Below are 21,553 nucleotides of genomic sequence, written 5' to 3' on the forward strand. Positions count from 1 at the left end.
TGGTGCCTCAAAGCTCCAGCAGACCAGGTTCAATCCTGACCTTTGCTGCTGTCTGTGTGGAGTTTGTATTCTCTCTGTGATTGCATGGGTTTCCTTGAAGTGTTCTGGTTTCCTCCTGCATCCCAAAGACTAAGGTTGATCAGTTAATTGATCAATGTAAATAGCCCTGGTGTGTAGGTGAGTGGCAGAATCTGGGGAGAGCTGATGGGAATGTAGGGAGAATAAAATGGGACTACTGTCGATTGAGTAGAATGGGTGTTTCATGTTTGGTGTGGGATGATGACCCCATTTCTATACTGTGTGACTGCAATGTTTCATCCTTTGTACAATGAACAGCATGGACAAGGCAGTATTCAGTGTTTATTCTTCAGTTTCCTTGAGAACATTGAGAGCCAACATAACAATGAGACCTGACTCACATGAATCAGAATCAGGTTTACTATCACTGACATGTCATGAAGTTTGTTGCTTTGCGGCAGTAGTACAGTGCAAGACATAAAACTTACAAAAGTAAATAGTGCAAAAGAGGAAAAATGATGTTGGGTTCATGGACTGTTCAGAAATCTGATGGCGGAGGAGAAGAAGCTGTTCCTACAACGTTGAGTGTGGGTCTTCAGGTTTATGTACCTCCTCCCCGATGGTAGTAACGCAAAGAGGGCATATGCCAGATGGTGAGGTCCTTAATAATGGATGCCACCTTCTTGAAACACTGCCTCTTGAAGATGTCCTTTATGGTGGGGAGGGTTGTGCCTGTGATGGAGCTGGCTGGCTGAGTCTACAACCCTCTGCAGCCTCTTTCGATTCTGCCCATTGGAGCCTCCATACCAGGCAGTGATGCAACCAGTCAGAATGCTCTCCACCGTACATCTGTAGAAATTTGCAAGAGTCTTTGGTGACATACCAAATCTCCTCAAACTAATGAAGTAGAGCTGCTGGTATGCCTTCTTTCTGATTGCATCAATGTGTTGGGCCCTCTGAGAAGTTGACGTCCAGGAACTTGAAGCTGCTCACCCTTTCCACCATTGACCCCTCAATGAGGACTGGTATGTGTTCTGACTTCCCCTTCCTGAAGTCCACAATCAATTCCTTGTTCTTGCAGACGTTGAGTTGAGGTTATTGCGACACCACTCAACCAGCCGATCTGTCTCACTCCTGTACGCCTCCTTGTCACCATCTGAGATTCTGCCAACAACAGTGGTGTCATCTGCGAATTTATAGATGGCATTTGAGCTGTGCCTAGCCACACAGTCATGAGTGTGGAGAGAGTGGAGCAGTGGTCTAAGCACGCATCCTTGAGGTGCGCCTGTGTTGATTGTCAGTGAGGAGGAGATGTTATTACCGATCTGCACCGACTGTGGTCTCTGGATAAGGAAGTTGAGGATCCAGTTGCAGAGGGAGGTACAGAGACCTAGGTTTTGAACCTAGGTTCTGAGGGGATGATGGTGTTGAACGTTGAGCTGTAATCGGTAAATAGCAGTCTGACATATATTTTGCTATTGTCTAGGTGCTCTAAAGCCGGGTGGAGAGCCAGTGAGATTATGTCCGCTGTAGACCTGTTGTGGCGGTAGGCAAATTGCAACGGATCCACGTCCTTGCACAGGCAGGAGTTAATTCTAGCCATAACCAGTGAGTGTAACCAGTGATGTGAGTGTTACCGGGCATTTGTCATTGAGGCAACTCACCCTGCTCTTCTTGGGCACCGGTATGATTGAAGCGGGTGGGAACCTCCGACTGCAGCACTGAGATGTTGAAGATGTCCCTGAACACTCCAGCCAGTTGGTCGGCACAGATTTTCAGTACCCTACCAGGTACACCGTTGGAGCGTCTGTAGATCTGTCCGAGCAATGGTGCAAGGTCCATCTCAAAGATAACCATGTAGATTTCAGCATATTTTAGTGTCAGGCCACAATTTAGACACAAAATTAAATTCAAAAGTTAATATGTTAGGAACTGTTAATCTCTGATTACCACTCTAGTACAATAACCTCTAATTAAAAATTTCCAGTGACGATAAAATGTCTTCAACTAGGAGTGGGTGCTGTTCAGGCAAAGGCAGTAACATTTCAACTCTGCCATATTCATGTATGCAAAATCAACATTGTCCTCCCCCTCGAAACTTGCAGAGAAATAATGGGCACCAGATTCACCTTTGTGACCTTACCAAGTTTGAGAATCAAGTCACCAATGGAAATATCAGATGGAAGAATCTAAATAAGATCAATTTCTGATCATGTCCAGGGATTGGGCATTGTAATCACCCAGAAAGGAAAAGTTGGAAACCCATCAGACTGTGTTGCTTTTAGTTAACAGCCAGAAATCTTGTGGCTGGTAGCAATTAGGATAGCCACAAGCTACTTGGTCTAGGGCACTGTTCCTTTCTGATGGTGTTTTGTGCTTGGATGAAGGTCAGGCTATAAAAATGAATTCTCCTAAGGGCAAAGTGGTAGTGGTCCAGTTAATGGCAGAGAAGAACAGGGTTTGATTAAATGATCACCAATGTGTAGAGAAAGAACAAGTGACAGATTGCGATGTATTCATCTCGGTCAAATGGGAATAAAGGGGGGAAGAGGTCTTATTAGCGGTTGGCGTAACGCTATTACAGCGGCAGCGACCTGGGTTCGATTCCCACCGCTGTCTGTAAGGAGTTTGTATGTTCTCCATGTGTCTGTGTGGGTTTCCTCTGGGTGTGCCGGTTTCCTCCAACATTCCAAAGATATACAGGTTAGGAGCTGTGCACATGCTATGTTGGCGCCAAAAGTGTGGCGACACTTGTGGGCTGCCCCCAGCACATTCTCAGTAACACATTTCACTATGTGTTTCAATGTACATGTGACTAATAAATAGATATCTATATCTATCTATTTCTATTACACCTGGCTAGAAAGACAGAAGAAACATCAGTCTGGCTCATGCTTCTAAGCACAATCCCATTCTTACTGTAGTGTTGGGTTTAGTAAGTAATTTCCCTCCATCTGCAGTCAAAATGGCCTGATTTCTCATGAAGAGTAGCCATCATGATGATGTATTGGAGGGCTTGAGCCTTAAGTGTGGTACAAATCACTCTAGTTGTAATATTATTTTTCTTTCCAGGGTTTATAAAATTCAGAACATCACTGCAATCCTGTAGATGTAAATAGCTTGGCAGGTCGTTTGAATTCCAGCTGAGTTCTCTTCTAACCTGGCCTACCAACCCTTAAACAGGCAAAAAGCTAGGTTCTGTGGAGGTTCAAAGAAAATCAAGGATCCATGTACATAGATCACTAAAATGTAGCACAAAAAATGCTGCAAAATAATTAAAAAGGCTAATGAAATGTTAGTCTTCACAACTCTTGGTCCAGAATATAAATTGGATGCAATTTTGCTACCACAATATAAAGTCACATCTGGAATATTCTGGACTTTTTTGAGCACCTCAGCTATCAAAGTAGCATGGTGTGCATTCACTAGAGTGTTCCCAGGGCTCCTAAGAGATTGCATAAATTAGGCTGGCATTCCCTTGTTTTTGTAAGGAACTTCCAGAGAAGTAAGAATCATTTCCTGCTGTTAGGGAATCAAGGATAAGGGGACATTTCATTAAAATGAGAGCAAGGCCATTCAGGTTAGAAGTTTGAAAACACTTCTTCATGTGAGGGGTGGCAGACTGTGAAACTCTCACCCGTTAAATTTATTGTACCCAAGTTGAACAGGAATGTGGAGTTGGCAGGGGAATTGAGTTGTCAGCAACGATCTCAAATAATAGCAGAACAGCCTGGAGGGGATGAATGACTTACTTTTGTTCCTACATTACATGTGATTATGCCAAGTTGCTCAGCCATAAAGGACACTTTTGCTCTTGATATCTGAGACCTGATCTGAGTCGCTGCCAAAATTTGTGCTCGATGGTTGGTAAGTAATTTCATGCACATGATGTCGCAGACAAACTGACAACAGAAACTGACAGAAACCTGTGGACTAAGCAAAGTCTTCTTTAACTAGGAAGGGAAGGGAAAGGTGAGCCCTCATAAAGTGATAGTTGAAGTCACTTGGAAAAGATGTCAAGCTAAATTTCTGGTGTGCACACTGTGAGGCCATTCACCAGAGATGATGCAGAGAAATTGATACAGTCCTTTATTTTGATGCACTGAATGATGTTCTTTGAAAAATGTAGTGACAAAAAGCATGTAACGGTCTTGTACTTTTATGTCTCTTCAATGAAATAATGATGAGATGATTTATTATAATAATATTGGTTGAGTGATAAAGTTGGCCATTCCACCAGGAAAATATTTTTTTAATGCTATTGGATCTTTTATGAGCAGGCAAAAGGGATATCAGTTTCACATCTAATCTTAAGGGTAGAAACTTTGATTATGCAGCACTCTTCAGTACTTCACTAATGTGTCAACTAGGATTATGTGCTCAAAGTTCTGGGACATGATTGCACAACTCTTTCATCTTACACACAAGGTGCAGGATCAGACCTGGATACAAAGCAGAAGGAGGTCCCCAAGCTACAGTGATCATTCTTTGTGCAGCCTGGGTGAGTCTACAAAATACACCTTATCAGATCTGATTTAAAAATTGATTATTGATTACTGATTCTGAAAAAATAGTTGTGATTGGAAGGCTACAACATCAAAGTGATTGATATATTGCAAGCTATCTTGTTTCGATTCTTCACCATTCCAAAAACAGATGACTTGTCCTACACTAACGAATAGGCTCTTGCCACATCAGTTAACAACTATGAAAGCTATCAGATTATCATAAAGGTTGAACTTGTTCACCATTTGTCATTCTGATAAAATACGTATCAACCCTGCCTTTATTTGTTTCCAATCCCACACTTTTGTTTTTCTTTTATTTAGTCATGGGATGTTAGTGTCACTAGCAAGGCTTGCATTTATTATCTGTCCCCAATTACCTCCTGAACTGAATGGCTTATCAGGCTATTCAAAGAACAGTTAAGAGTCTAACACATTGATGCATAAGGAGTCACATATAGACAAAATACCTACCAAATTAACCTACCAAGCCGGACATCTTTGAAATATGGGAGGAAACCAGAGCATCCAGGAGAAACCCATGCAGTCACAGGGAGAACATGCAAACACCATACAGACAACTCTGGAGGTCAGGATTGAACCTGGGTTGCTGAGCTGTGATGCAACAATTCTACTAGCTGCACCACTCTGCTGCCTTTTGTAGGACAGTGGTGAAACAGGTGGTTTGCTATGATAATCCAATAGTTTTGTGGCCACCATGACTGATGCTAGCTTTTTATTCCTTTAATTTGAATCTCCCAGCTGCCCTGGTGGAATTTGAGGTGAGTAATTTGTCCAGGCCTATAGATTCTAGTCAAACGACCAGTGTTTAGTGTCACTGGGTAGGCACGAGGCTGCCTTATGACTACCACTCACATCCTGAAGACAAATTTAAAAGGGCATTATTAAGCTTGTGTTGTTTCTCCATGAATAAGGAATTTAGGGGATTTAAGGGAAATAATTCAGATTAACCAGTGGCATAAATCCCAAGGATAACTAAGTCAATAAATGAAAATTGGGGCAGTAACACTTTCCTGGTCATAGAAGGTTCACTCTGAGTTAACCCTCTATGGGCAACTAATTTATGAGATGACTATGCCTATGACTGACTGAGCACCTTCAGCTTGGACTGGTACATTGATGGCTTTGAAGAATAAGCCAACATCAGATTGCTGGCAAGTATCCTATTTGGTCTCAATAGTTCAATTAGCCGGTGAGTAAAACGACAGGGTAGACAAACAGTGGGAATATTGCCCTGCTGTGTAAGGTTAAATTGCATAGTTTTCGCTGCATGATTTCTAGCAGCAATCATTCTCCAAATTCTAACCAGCTTGCATCACATCAAAGTCAAAGATGACATCCAGGTCATTATGACAAATTCTACTTCCTTCTCAGTCTCTCTCCAGCTTTGAATATCATTGACCATCCTCTCCCAATGCCTCTTTGTCATCCAACCAGGTCAGACTGCATTCACGTGGTTCTATGTTTCTCTATCTTGATGTGGCCAGTGAGTTACCAACTATGTCTTCTCTTTCTGTGCAAACACCTTAATCTCTTGCCCCCCCAAGGATCTATTTTTGGCCCTCTCCTATTTCAGAATGTTTCTTTTTCAGTAAGCTTATCCAAAAACACAGCACCAGATTCTACATGTGTGCTGCCAACAGCCAGCATTCTCTTAGCAACACGTCTTTTGTCCTCTCCACTGTCTCTAAATTTTCAGACTGCTTGATTGATTTCCAGTATTGCGCCATCAGAAATGATCTCCAACTAAATAATGGAATAAATGTTTCAAGGTCATCATTCTCCATCCAGCCTGCCATCCAAACTCGCCCCCTTCACATCTTCCACAGTAACTCTTTTACTGCTAGTTTTGATATTACATTCAAGTTTTCTCTCAAAATCAATTTTGTCCCTTCTAATAAACTTATTCATCCTTCGCTGCTGGATCCTAAAAATGTCCCAGTCCTCTGGCCTACCATCAGCCCTTGCCAATTTGTACACCCAACTATTCAATTTAACATTATCCTTGACCTCCTTTGTTAACCACAGATTGTGTCTCATTCTCGTGGAATCCTTTCTAATCAGGATAAGTTCCTGCTGAGTGCTATGGACCAGCTGTTTGAATATCTGCCATTGTTCATCTATTGGTTTCTTTCTTAGGTTACTTTCTCATTCCACCAAAGACAACTCCACTTTAATACCATTATAATTGCCCTTGTTTAAGTTGAAGACATACTCGCCCCGGAGCATTTCTTTAGTGCCTACGGTGGATCATGACAACTGGATTCCTTCTGTCCCACTCCAAGTTCTTTACCAGCCCAGAGATATGCCCTTAACCCTAATACTAGGTAGCTAACACAGCCCCCGAGACTCTCTTTGTGGCAGAGAACATTGTCTTTTCCGTTTATTATGCAATCCCCTGTAACTATTACGGCTATTTATGAGTCGGGCGTTAGTAACCTGGGGAGGACCTGCAGCCTACTCCGGCTACTAATGTGTTCTTGTGTATGGTCGGTGTCTGTAATAGCTGGAGACAGAAGAGTGTGCAGATGCTGGAATCTGGGGCAACAAACAACCTGCTGGAGGAACTCAGCGGATCGAGCAGCATCTGTGGGGGGGGGGGGGGAAACGTCGACAATTCCTCCCCCCTCCACGACAATGCTGCTCGACCTGCCGTGTTCCTCCATCAGAGTGTTTGCATGATAGCTCTCGCCTGAGATAATTTGAGAGGCTTTTATGAGTTAAAAGGCTAAATCTCTTTGTTTTTGCTTAGAGCTTCCACGCCTCTTGCTCTTAGGCGTGTTCTGTTTTTTTAAGAAGCAGCTTAAGTTTGAGAATCGGAGTGACAAACAGTGGCAAAATATTGCAGATGCTGGAAAGCTGACAATTAAAAGAAAAATGCAGAAATACATTGCAGGGTGACACCGCGTTCCTTCCCCATATCTTTGCACCTTGCTTTGCAATTGCACAGCATACGCTCTTGGCCAACCAATTAGTGGCACCGCCTTCAGTGAAAGATAATGAGCTGCATTATCAAAACAAGTCTTACGTCTCACAACCAGGAACAGCGATTGACAGCTGCGCCGCGTGGGTTGAAGTGGCAGCTCGGTGATTGGCCAAGTCGTGGGGGAGGTACTGTCAATCAAGGTGTCTGGCGGAGCTGATTGGGCGTGTGGTGTGGTGGGGTGGGGCGGAAAAGAGAGGAGACCAGGACCGTTCGCCGGCCGACGGCGCAGTTCAGAAGCGGGGTGTCAGGGGTTTGCCGGACGGCAAAGCCCGGAAGATGTGAGCTCGGTTACCTTCTGCCAGGGGCACCTTTGTAAGTTGCTGTCACTCCCGCCGCAGAGGAGATGCTGCGGCCCGAGGACTCGTCCTGGAGCATTTCGTTCGCCGGCTGCGGTTTTCTGGGCATTTACCATGTCGGAGTGGCCAGCTGCCTGTGTGAGCACGCCCCGCAGCTGGTGCACAACGCCAGCAACATCTACGGGGCATCGGCGGGCGCGCTGACAGCCTGCGCCTTGGTCAGCGGAGCCTGCCTCGGTAAGTGACCCGCAGCAAACGAAACCAGAGTCGCCCCGCTCCCGGGACAGGAAGCCCTCTCGCCTCTTTAATCTCACTACCTCATCCCGTCCCAGCGCTGCCCAGCTGTCAGCGAGGTACTTCAGGCGCAGCCAACTCTCGACCGTGCACCATTTTCGCACGGTAGGATCCCACAGCGAGGAGTGGATCCGAAAGGGTTGGCTGCGATCGGGAAACGGAAGGGAGAAAGACACGGATTTGGCAGCACGACTTTTCAGCAGGCGGGAAGAAAAAAATGTTTTACAAGCAGGCGGGGAACGGGGGAAGAGCACCTTCCGTTGAGACTGGAAGGTTTCAAAGGTTTCGAACAAATGCAGAGGCAAGGGAGTGGTGGTGTTGGTGGTGGTGGTGGTGGTGGTGGGGGAAGATAAGGTGTTTTACATCAGGTCATGAAAGGGCAGGGGTGAGAGTGCTCGCCAAATGAAAGTCAGGAGAAATTAAATGTGATGATGGTGGAAGGAAAATAGAATTATAATATCACATTTTCTTATGACATAGGCCATTCAGCCCATCGAACTACTGAAGACATTCCCATCTGTCGCAATCCCCCACTTATTTCCCTCTAAGTGACCTATTCTCTCCAATTTGATCATCACCTGCCACCCCTCCCCCCCCCCCCCCCCCCGCCGGCCATTCTCTCCAATTTGATCATCACTTGCCCACCCCCTCCCCCACCATTCTCCTGCCACCCACCAAGACTAGGGACAACTTACAGTAGTAGTCTACCAGCACATCTTTGGGATGTGGAAGGAAATCGCCTAGGCAAAGAAGGTGATGGGCCCAGTGCTGGAAGATAGGATTACTGCAGTGGGTCAGTGTGGAAATGGTGGGCCAAATGGCTGGTTCAAGTCAAGTCGGGTTTATTGCCTTGTGCACAAGTACAGTGAGCTACGGGTACAATGGAAAAACTTGCTTGTAGCAGCATCATAGGTTCAGACAACACACAGAATATGAATTATACATAAGTTATGCAATACAGTGAAGAGAAAAGAAAAGACTGTGTAGAATAGGATATTCATGCAAAAATAAACCCACAATAAGAGACAAGTCCAGGGTAGTGCAAGAGGTGGTCTGTAGTGTTCTGTAGCTTAGGTAGAATCAGGGTTGTATTGTAGGTTTCCGTTCTGTGTGACTCCATGGAACTGGGAAAACCAGAGGAAACCCACAGGGAGCTTATGCAAACTCCAGGCAGAAAGCACTGGAGGTGGCGATTGAACCCAGGTTGCTGCAGCTGTGTGCTATCCGATTTAACTGTTGCTTCACTGCGACAAGGAAATACAACAAAACAAGTTAGGACTAGAGTAAGAATAGCAGAATTAGTACCAAGAATAGGTGTCCGATTAAAATGGGTGGCAGTTGAGATCTAAAGTTATTTTTACTCACTGGAGAGCCTGGTAGGCTGAACTGTGCTGAATCAGTGATAACTTCTTTCTGGAGATAGGGTTCAGCTTTCTTGGAACATTGTAGGAGATTTCTTGGAACACAAGAGGTCAGAATTGGAGGGGAGTAGCAAATTAAAATGATAGGCCATTGAGAAATTTGGGTTAATGCATAAGTTTTCAGTATAGGTAATTCACATAGTGTTCACTCAATCTATACTTGGGGTCCCTAATATAAAGATCTTATCGTGAACATCGGATATATTGAATTGGAAGAAATATTTAATTAAGAGAAGTATAAGTAAGTTCTTGGAAGGAATGTTTAGGACCCCGAATCACAGTCAAGCGCCTTGCCTATCACAGTGAAGGGGACTCTTTGGAGGAAAGAGGAATGTGCCGTCAGAACTAATGTGATTGAGACAGTGAAACTAGGCAAATCTTTACAGGCAACAGTGTGGGAGAAAGTGTGGTCTTCGCAGCCGCGCGAATCAGTGGGCTTGTAATAAATATTGATAGCCTGCCCTTGAAGTGGAGGTGGAGAAGGAAGTCAGAGCTAGATCTTGTGACATGCAGAAGCAGAAGTGATGAAACGTTTGAGTAAGGACAGGAAATAGCACTTCAGGATCATCATATGTACAGGAAAAAAAGTGTGGGAGGGAAATTAAAAGCATTCCACATATCCCATGGGAAGGCAAAAATAGCTAAACTCCAAACAGACTTTCTTAACAATGCCTTTTATTTGAATTATGCCAAAGCAAATTAATGAAGGTGCTGGAAATTTTACATGAAACCATTCCCTTTTACACTGGACTGTAAATCATTTAATATCTTCTGTCTTCCACCCTATTGCAGACTTTACCTTTTCGTTCTCTCCACTTCTATCACCTTCACCATTCTGTGTCATTGTGCTTGTTCAATCCATTTTTAACTTTTGATAGAAGGCAACTGCCTTAAAACATTAATGGTTCCTACCTCAGCAAAAACACTGTCTAACTGGCTGATGAGCTTCCAACGTTTTCTATTTATATTTTTTTGAAAAAACTTGTTTTCCCAATGTAGATTGAATAGTGTGCATTCTTGGCCACTGATTGAAACTCCCTGCATTGGTGCTGCTTCTTGCACCCATGCAGAACTCTTCAATTTTATCACCTTTGCCACCAACTTCCACTCTGCTCTCAAATTCACGTGGACCACTTCTGACACCTCTCTCCCTTTCCTCGATCTGTCTCCATCTCAGGAGACAAACTATCCACTGATATTTACTATAAACCCACCAACTCCTGCAGGTACTTAGACTACAGCTAGGAGATTTACCAGGTGCAGAGGAGATTTGCCAGGATGCTGCCTGGATTGGAGAGCATGTCTTATGAGGATAGGTTGAGTGAGCTAAGGCTTTTCTCTTTGGAGAGAAGGAGGGTGAGGTGACTTGGTAGAGGTGTACAAGATGATAAGAGGCATAGATTGAGTGGACAGTCAGAGACTTTTTCCCAGGGTGACAATGGCTAACACAAGGGAGCATAATTTTGAGGTGATTGGAGGAAGGTATAAGGGGGATGTCAGGGGTACTTTTTTTACACAGTGCGGGTGCATGGAACGCACTGCCGGCAGAGGTCATGGGGGCAGATACATTGGGGACATTTGGGAGACTCTTAGATAGCCACATGAATGATAAAGAAATGGGGGACTATGTGGGAGGGAAGGGTTAGATAGATCTTAGAGCAGGATAAAATGTCGGCATGACATTGTGGGCCAAAGGGCCTGTACTGTGCTGTTATGTTCTATGTTCTACACCTCTTTCCACGCTTTCTCTTGTAAGGATCCACCCCCAGCTTGCTCCATTTGGTTTTTTTCCCCTTTTTCCTCTCTCTCATCCATCATTCACTTGACACAGTCTTCCAACTCCACCCCCATTCACCTCCCCTACCTGGCACTACCTGCCTGTCATCTCACACCCCTCCTCAGTCCAGCAGTCTCCTTGGAATCCTTTCTCGTCACTCCTCTTCTCCTCTATACCGGCCATCTCGCCTCTCCACTCTCCGTCCTGATGCAGGGTTTTGACCGGAAACGTCGACAATTCCATTCCTCCCACGGGTGCTGCTCAACCCACTGAATCCTTCCAGCAAATTGTTTGTTGTTCCAAGTAGTGTCTTGTGTTGTTTTGTCATCCAAGAGGGCAGACTGGACTACTTCCCCTGTATCAGTCAGTTAGCTTGCCCTAACTATGTGTACAGTAAGTAACATTTGAGCTGGCCATGGTCTGGCAGTGAATGATCTCCTCTAGCTACTCTGGCTAAGTTTCAGGGCCATCACTGCTTCCTTGAACTGGTTGAGTTTTGCACTCATGGTGCTGAACTTCCTGCCCCTTTGATCATTTTCTGTTATTCAGTGGCTGATTCATGCCTTGCCTCTGCTGACCTGCCTTGACTCTACGTACACTGTGATTAAATTATTTTGCTTTACTAAATCACAAGAGCCCATGGTGTTGGAGGGAATATATTGGCATAGGTAAAGGATTGGCTAACAGGCAGAGGGTAGGGATGAGGGTATCGCTCAGGTTTGCAACCTATGAATAGTGGGATACCATTAGGATCAGTGCTGGGTGTGTAATGTATATTAATGACTTGGAAGAAGGAAGCAAATGTACACTATCTGGATTTGCAGGTGACCTAGAAATATGTGGGAAGACAAGTTGCAAGGAGGATACAAACATTTACAGGGAGAAATTGATAGGTTAAGTGAGTGGGCTAAAAGTTAGCAAATGGAGTACAATGTGGGAAAGTGTGAAGTTTGTTTCAATTTGGAAAGAAGAAAGGTAGGTTATTTAAAACTGCAGAATGCCACAGCACAAAGGGATTTGGGTGTCCTTGTGAAGCACAGAAAACTCGCAAACAAGTACAGCAGGAAATAAGGAAGACTGATGGAATGTTGGCCTTTATTTCAAGGGGAATGGAGTATAATAGTCTAACCACAACTGTAAAGGACACCAGGGAGACCACATCTCGAGTACTGCAGACAATTTCAGTCCCCCTATTAAGGAAAGATATTATTTCATTGGAGGTGGTTCAGAGGAGGTTCACTAAGATGAACCCATGTATGCAGGGGTTGTCCTGTGAGGAAGAGTTAATCAAGTTAGGACTCGCTGGAATTCAGAAGAAGGAGATCTTGGGTGACTAGACAAGATAAATGCTGAGAGGATGATTACTCTCTCTGGAGAGTCCAGAACCAGAGTAAGATCTCAGAATAAAGAGGCCCCCTTTTAAGATGAGGAAGAATTTCTTCTCTCAGAACGTTGTAAGTGCTTGGAACTCCTTGCCACAGAAAGCTGTGGGGGCAGGGTTTGGGTGTATTAAGACTGAGGTAGATTTCTAATCAGGGAATCAAGGGTTATGGGGAAAGGGCAAGAAAGTGGACTTGAGGAATGTTGAATCAGCCATGATCCTATTGAATAGTGGAACAGGTGAGAGGGGCAAAGTGGCCTTCTGCTCTGTCTACTTTTTATAGTTTTATATCTGTCTCATCAAAATATAGGGGCCTGGAAAATGGATCATGTAGTACAGTGATTTTAGCAATGATTTTGTGCTCTATGTTATTCAATTTTGACTTTTTAAAAAATTGTTAAAGAAAGTTGTGGGTTCTGCAAAGTCTACAAATATCCTTCCTGGTCTCCTGTTCTACAGGCTAACAAGGAGAAACCTGGAAGTACCCAGTGGTGTCCATTGTCACGCAGCACAGGCCTGGACCCCACGTGCATAATTTTGCAAGTGTGAGAGCTGCTTCATCATTACTTGAAGTGGAACTGCTTGAGCAGGTCCCAGCCCATGGAGTCTTGTGTTGGGAACCCTCCTCAGATAGGCCAAGGGAAATACTCAACCTTCACAGCTGTTCTGCCTCCATTCCCCCCAAGTTCCTCCAGCTGTGAATTATTATTATTATTATCATTATTTTCCCCTTCCTGATGCTCCATTTCCCCCAACCCCAAAGCTTTGCCAACCTCCAGGAGCCGATTGCAACCCAACCCCACTGACCCCACCAAAGGTTCTCTTCCTCACTGACTTTCCCTCCTCCTACCACCCAATCACCAAGATTTTAACAAATCAGGCAAAGGAATGGACTTTAGACACTTAGAAGCCTAATTTCTAACACACTATGCCTTGGGCCTCATGCGCTTTGGTATTTTACAGGAGTGAGCCCGCAATCAAGACGTTTGTTGCTCCCCTGTGCACCATGAAATTAACTTGCCTTTCCAGACACCACACATCTCCTACACCAGGTGATGTTAGTGAGTGTCCAGAGGAGCTTGTGAATGGAAAGCTGAGAAACCATGCAGGCACGGTAGTGTAGCAGTTAGCGTAACGCTATTACAGCGCCAGTGACCCGGGTTCAGCTCCAGCCGCTGTCTGTAAGGAGTTTCTATGTTCTCCCCGTGTGTCTGTGTGGGTTTCCTCTGGGTGCTCCGGTATCCTCCCACGTTCCAAAGACGTACGGGTTAGGGAGTTGTGGGCATGCTATGTTGATGCTGGAAGCGTGGCGACACTTGCGGGCTGTCCGCAGAACACTCTACCCAAAAGATGCATTTCACTGTGTGTTTTGATGTACATGTGACTAATAAAGATATCTTGGTACAGAGTAAAACCGTTACCTAAATTGTGGATGCTACAATGAAAGGCCAGCAGATGGAAAGAAAATATTAAGTTGGTGACTTGTTAGTGACTTGTTCAAGTTCACATAGGCCAGGAATGATTGATAATCACCTCATTTGTGGATGAAAGGTGATAGCAGTGTCTGTAGTCCTTCATTTTGTTTTTAGATATTTTGTCTTATTTTATTATTTGTATTTACAAGTAGTTTGTCATGACATTATCAGCCATGACTGTGCTTGGGAGCTGGAATAACAAAGTCAAGGATGTTTCTGTTGCCTTGGGCTTTGGTCAGCCCTCAGATTTGGCACCACACCACAAGGAATGATGTCATGACTTTAAAAAAGGGAGCCCAGTGCAGAGTCATAATGATACCAAAGTTTAATGGATTTAATTAGGAGGATAGTTTGCACGAACTTCACCCTGCATTGAGTTGGAAGGTAATCTCATTTATATCTTTGAATCCCTCCCTTTCATGGATAAGATAAATAAAACCTGTCTCTGCTGGTAAAGAAATACAGAGTTAGATAGCACAATCTTAAAATTTGAGTATTCAGGAGAAAAATCAGGAAATATGTCTTCATGCAATGGATCATGAAAATTAATACTGCCTGTCCATCTTAAGCTTTGGATACTGGTCAAGTGTAAAATAATTCTGATAATAATTTAAAAAATATATATTAAGGAAGGGAATCAAGGGTTAAGGATTAAAGAGGGTGGATGATGTTGAGCTACAGGGCAGCAAGGTCTGAACAGGCTTGTGGGGCTGAATGGCCTGTTCCTATTCCAGCACTTTTGCTCCATGTTCTTGGAGCAATAAGTGCTGCTTTCTTTCAGGAGAATTTCACTGGGAAGTAACCTGATTTACCACTTTTTTGAATTAGACTAAATTAAGGTATCTCGTATGAGTGTTGTGTTTATAGGTTTAACCTAAATGAGCAAAATTTGATTAAAAATTGTGCCCATGCTGAAACCTCTTGCTCTGAAAATTCAAAATATGAGAACATGGGAATTAGATGGCTATGTAACTCCTTAAGCAGATTCCACAGTTCGTTGAGATTTTGGCTAATTTTTGAGCTAAATCCACATACCATGTCCCCCTATACTTTACAAAATTAACAGTGAACTCGGCATTAGTTACCTGTTGTGGGAGAGTTTCAGATTTCTGCTACTGTGTCATGTTTGCTGTCTTCAGATCTGAAAGGTCTCGTTCTAATTTTTAAATTTGAACCCCTAGTTTAAGACTCCCCATCCTAACTGATCTAGGTTCTCTTTATCCACCCCATCAGCTACATTTCATATCTTGGAAACTTGAATAAAATAACCCTTAGTTTTTCAAATGCCAGACAGTGTAATCCAAGTTTAAGTAATCTCTACTTATACTTGAACTCCTAGAATCCCGGTCTCATTGTGATAAATCTGTGCTGCACTCCTTCCAGACCAGGGCTGTGTACGGTGTAGTGTAAATTCTGTCCCATTGTTCTCCACCAGAAATAGCAGCATTTCCTTGGTTTTTATAGGTTTTTTTTGTCCTAGTCTGTGTCGTTTTACATGTGAATTCCAAGACTCTTATTTTCTACCAGTACTTGTACACTTTTTACCATCTGAGAAGTTTTCTGTCCTTATTTTGGTCCAACATGGAGGATCTCATTTTGCCTGCATTCAAAAATATTTGCCACAGTTTTGCCAATCTGCTCAATCTATTACTGCAAAACTTTGTTAATCTGGCACACTTGGGACTTCTCTGGAGGTGGACTGGAAAATTTTCTGGTCTATTGGATGTTATTTCAATTAATAAAGAAAAACCCAAGGAAAACAAGGTAACATGCCTTAATGACTACCGACCGGTGGCTCTGACATCCACTATCATGAAGTGCTTCGAGAGGCTGGTCATGGCACACATTAACTCCAGCTTCCTGGAAAACCTCGACCCACTGCAATTTGCCTACTGCCAAAACAGGTCTATGGTGGATGCCGTCTCCCTGGCCCGACACTCATCTCTGGAGCAGCTGGACAGTAAAGACATCTATGTTAGACTATTGTTTATTGACTACAGCTCTGCCTTCAATACTATAATTCCAAGCAAACTCATCACCAAAATCCAAGACTTGGGACTTAACACCTCCCTCTGCAGCTGGGTCCTTTGACTTTCTGACCAACAGACCACAATCAGTGAGGACAGGCAGCAACACCTTCAGCACGATTATTCTCAACACTGGTGCCCCACAAGGCTGCATCCTCAGCCCTCTGCTCTACTCCCAATATACACACGATTGCGTGGCCAGATTCTGCTCTAACTCCATCTACATGTTTGTAGATGATACCACCGTAGTAGGCTGTATCTTAAATAACGATGAGTCGGAGTATAGGAAGGAGATAGAGAACTTAGTGACATAGTGTCATAACAACGACCTTTCCCTCAATGTCAGCAAAACAAAAGAGCTGGTCACTGACTTCAGGAAAGGGGGTGGTATACATGTACCTGTCTACATCAATGATGTTGAGGTTGAGAGGGTTGAGGGCTTCAAGTTCCTAGGAGTGAATATCACCAATAGCCTTTCCTGGTCCAACCACGTAGACGCCACAGCCAAGAAAGCTCACCAGCACCTCTACTTCCTCAGGAGGCTAAAGAAATTTAGCATGTCCCCTTTGACACCAACTAATTTTTATCGATGCACCATAGAAAGCATCCTATCTGGATGCATCACGACTTGGTATGGCAACTGCTTTGCCTGGGGACCACAAGAAACTGCAGAGAGTTTTGGACACAGCCCAGCACGTCATGGAAACCAGCTTCCCCTCCACGGACTCTTATATCTCTCGCTGCCTTGGTGAAGCAGCCAGCATAGTCAAAGACCCCACCCACCCAGGTCATTTTCTCTTCTCTCCTCTTCCACCAGGCAGAAGATACAGGAGCCTGAGGGCAGGTACCACCAGGGTCAAGGACAGCTTCTATCCCGCTGTTATAAGACTATTTAGCTGTTCCCTTATACGATGAAATGCACTCCTGACCTCACAATCTACCTCGTCGTGACCTTGCACCTTATTGCCTACCTGCACTGCACTTTCTCTGTAGCTGTGACAGTTTATTCTGCATTCTGTATTGTTTTACCTTGTATTACCTCAATGCACTGTGTAATGAATTGATCTGTATGAACGGTATGCAAGACAAGTTTTTCACTGTACCTCGGTACGAGTGACAATAATATACCAATAATACTCTAATACATTTTTAATTCATTGTTTTAAGATGTTACAAAGTACAATGGTATAACAAAATTTCCGGTGAACATAGTACATTTCAAGAGAGCACAAGAAACAGAGCCAGCTGAGTTTCAAAGGAGTCAAGAACTAGGTGCTCAGGTTTGTTAGCGTGAGCATGGGAATTGAGGTGCCACTGTGTTAAAGGAAGAAGTGAGACCCCAGTGACTTTAAATGGAGCGCAGGAAGCCGGGCCCCATTGTGTTAAAAGGAGCAGGGGAATCAGCACCTGGTGAGCCAGATGCCAAACCCTTGGGATTTCCCAGCAATTGGAGAGGGGATTATTAGAGTTTTACTGTAACATTACTTTATGATGTTCTGTTTCCACCTACACTGCTTATAACACTGCCTATTCTATCATCTGCCCTATTTATAAATTATTTACAAATCTGTTGATTGGTTGTAATGCCAGCATTTATCCGTTATGGACAACCACTCACCAGATCCTGTCAATTGGAATTCCTGTTCAGCATCCATACTGTGTTGTACAGCTATTTTGTTAGCCAAGTCAATAATTTAACTTCATTTCATTCCTATTCTCTTTAGATAATAAATGCCAGTCTTGGTATTTCCCTAAAGTGATTCTTTTCTTTATGATAATACGTTGCGTTATTGTTTTCTGTTGCCTCTTTGCACCTCTGTCCTAAGGCTCTTGGTTCCTTAATAAGTGTTCGTACAAGAGGCACCTATAATAGATCTTGTGCAAACTTTGACTTTGGGTGTTGTCAGGTATCGATCATTTGGCTGGGTCAATCTTCCCTTGCTTACTTATTTCATATCCTATCTGCTTGAACTCATTTTATTTCTTGCTCTGTATTTAATCACATGCTTCCTTTATCTCTCACGCACTCTCTCTCTCACATGCTTTCTCACTTTATCTCATGATAGTTCTTATCTGCATGCTCTTTCTCTCACACACACTTGCATTCTCTGTCTCTCTGTTATGTCTTCCAGCCTATCTTTGACCTGTGGCTTCTCCCCGTCTCTGGCCCATTCACTCTCCCCATCCATCACCCATTTGCTTTCTCTCCCACTTGCTCTCCCTCCCCCTTACCCAACATATGCTGTCTTCCTCCTCATTTAGCCCCCACTCACGCACCCTCCTTTTATCTCCTGTGAGCTTTCCCCTTTGACACCTGTTTGTCCTCCCTCCCCCTTCACTCTCCATGCTCTCCCGCCCCTTTGCTCCTTGTTTGCTCTCTCTCCTCCTAATCTAGGCAATGGGAGTTGCTTGACTACCTTTTTAATAGCTTCAAGACAACATTATAGGTCACCTAGGTACCCCCTTGTGAAAATCCCATTGAAGTCAAAATCCTCGTTTGTGAGGTTGTCAGGACAACATTCTCAGGGTTCCCTGTGTATTGCCAGCACTATGTACTCTTTGTTTTACTACAGGTTCTTGCAGCTGTAGACACTTGGCCTCGTTGATGTTATCCTTGCATCCAACTCTTAAAAGGCACACCTCACAATGCAAACAGCACTCTTCAAGCTACAGGGGAATGTTGCTGCGTAAGAAACAGATACTGCAATGACTGGGGTGGGGAGGAGCTGTGGACAGTGAAAGAGTGCTCACAGGAGGAGTCAGAGGGACTTAGATTGAGGAAGAACAATGCTTACTCTTCCTGTACCTGTGGGCTTAAGGAAAAGTTGATGAAGCATCCTGTCCTTGAGTATAATGTTTGATAGGCTTCCCTGATGGAGCAGTGATCAGCAAACTGTGACATAGCAGATTTCAGCAGCAGCAGCCTGGTATGTTCCTGAGCCCAGGAAGCTGACAATGACCATTACCTTAATCTCCCCGAACAAGCAGTCCAGATACATATGTGACGCAGTGTTCCATGTTATTGGGTATTACAGATCTCAGTGAAGAGAGAAGATGTGTTTTGTGTGTTGGCCCTTTCTTTAAAAAAAAACAGGGGAACAGCTACAGGGGAGAAAAAAATTGTTAAAACTAGTTGTTCCAAAAGTAAATAAGAACTGTTGTTTTGCCAGACAAGTGAGGTTGAAAATCATATTGGAGACAAACTTTGGATGTAGCAGTGCAGTTGATATCATTAGGAGAGGTTTTAAGCCAAGATAAAGGTCATAGGAGAGGTTAAACTCCAGCTGGAAAGTCGGGAGTCAAATTTCCCAACAGGCGCTAAGATTCCTGCAAATAGGCGCAATATTGTTCTTCTCACATAAGTTGATTTTCAATTGCAGAGTGCTTTTTTTAATATATAAGGCCTCCCTGAGAAATGCACACAAAATGGTGGAGGAACTCAGTAGGTCAGGCAGCAACTATGGAGGGAGATAAACAGTTGACATTTTGGATCAAGACCCTTCATCAGGACTGGAAAGGAAGAGGGGAGAAGCCAGAATAAGAAGGGAGGAGGAGGAGCACAGGCTGGCAGATGATGGGTGAGTCCAGGGGGAAGGTAGGTGGGTGGAGGAAGGGGGATGAAAGGGAGTGATGTAAGAAGCTGAGAGGTGATAGGTAGAAGAGGCAAAGGGCTGGAGGAGGAGGAATCCGGTAGGAGAGGGCAGTGGATCATGGAATAAAAGGGAAGGAGGTGGGGAATAGATGGGCAGGTCATGAGCAGGGGAGGGGATAGAGAAGGGGTGAGGGGGCCACAGGAATGAGGGAAATAAAAGGGGGGAGGGGGGAAAGAGGGGAGGGGTTGCAGAAAGTTAGAGAAATCGATGTTGAGACTGTCAGGTTGGAGACTCCCAAGGCAGAATATGAGGTGTTGTTCCTCACCTGCGTCTGGCCTCAACGTGGCAGTAGAGGAGGCCATGGATAGACATGTCATTATGGGAGTGGGATGTGGAATTGAAGTAGCCATCCCCTGAGAGATCCTTGCTTTTGCAGCAGATGGAGCAAAGATGCTCGACGAAGCGGTCACCCAATCTGCGTCAGGTCTCGCTGATGTACAGGAGACTGCACCGGGAGAACCAGATGCAATAAATGACCCCCATGGATTCACAGATGAAGCGCTGCCTCACCTGGAAGGACTATCTAGGGCCCTGAATGGTGGTGAGGGAGGAGGTGTAGGGACAAGTGTAGCACTTAGTGTGGTTGCAGGGATAAGTGCCGGGAGGGTCATCAGTGGGGAGGTATGAATGGACAAGGGAATCGCAGAGAGAGTGATCCCTGTGGAAAAAAGGAGGGGGGAGGGAGGGGAAGATGTGGTAATGAACGGGTTCCGCCTTTACAGACATCCACAAGTTGATTTTGTCCATAAGTCAGACGTACACAAAAATCATTCCATATTTTTGTTCACCCCCCACCGTTTCAACCTATCCCAGGGGCACTGACCGTTTCGAATCAATAGATTCAATTGAATCATCTAGTTCAGCAAAGAAAGATGAAATCTGATACCACCTTGGTCAGTAAAGATGATTGCTCTGGGTGGTCTGTTTACTGATTAAATAATTAAGGAACTGGATCGTGTTTTTTTTGTGGGAAATAGAAGTTGGTGTACACACACAGTTAACTTATTGTACAAATACTCTGCTGTTGTGCAATGTCAAAACAATTTTCAAAGCCTTTCTTTTCAGGAACTGACCCTAATTCTCTGAAAATATCAACAGTGTTCTCTGTGCAAATTATATTGCATTGCCAAGTACCTGAGTGGTTGGTTACCACATTCATTCCACATTTGGCAATAATTGTCACCTCTTTCAACCCAATATTCTGTGGAACACAGTCTATAGCAAGAATATTGAAATTTGCCAAATCCAGTAAAATAAACTTCATAGTTTTAAGTATGGGGAAAAGGATAACAATCTAGCATCCTGCGTCAATAAATCAGTGGAGTTCCTCATCACATCCTCAGTCTTCTCACCTCATAGAAATGTGTTTAATTGGCTCCCTTTATGTAGGTGGCAAAACTTTGACAGTACACTGATAAACCTTATAAGGTGTCTTAGTTATTCTACAATTCTATTGCCCTTTAATTTTTTTGGAAAAATTACCTCTTAATCTTTTATTGTTTAACTTGTGAACACTTTCAATTGCCTTGTAAGTTCTTCCACTCTAGGAAAAGCATGTTAAACTGGTGGTGCGTAGTAGACCATTGCATTTTGTGAGAGGGGATGCCACAGCAACGTTGTGTTGCCCACAAGTCCCATAGTGTTGGCTTCAGTGGAGCAGGCCTCGCACATCAATGTGCACAAAGGCCTTTCCTTCACT

General features: G+C 44.0%; 1 protein-coding gene and 1 long non-coding RNA gene across 2 annotated transcripts in view; one reads left to right on the top strand and one right to left on the bottom strand.

The window, feature by feature from the left end:
* Positions 1–1,130: 1,130 nt before the first annotated feature.
* On the bottom strand, positions 1,131–7,946 carry LOC127577651 (uncharacterized). The gene is made up of 3 exons (XR_007957411.1): positions 7,823–7,946; positions 1,683–1,860; positions 1,131–1,182 (listed from the first exon to the last, which is right to left on the bottom strand). It is a non-coding gene; the product is annotated as an uncharacterized LOC127577651 (long non-coding RNA).
* pnpla2 (patatin-like phospholipase domain containing 2) overlaps positions 7,727–21,553 on the top strand; it is a 62,199-nt gene continuing 48,372 nt past the window's right edge. The window contains exon 1 of the mRNA XM_052029016.1: positions 7,727–8,063. Within this exon, the coding sequence (XP_051884976.1) occupies positions 7,874–8,063 (190 nt within the window). The 5' untranslated portion in view covers positions 7,727–7,873. The remainder of the gene's footprint in view (positions 8,064–21,553) is intronic.

This window comes from Pristis pectinata, chromosome 14, assembly GCF_009764475.1.
Source record: "Pristis pectinata isolate sPriPec2 chromosome 14, sPriPec2.1.pri, whole genome shotgun sequence".
NCBI lineage: Eukaryota > Metazoa > Chordata > Chondrichthyes > Rhinopristiformes > Pristidae > Pristis > Pristis pectinata.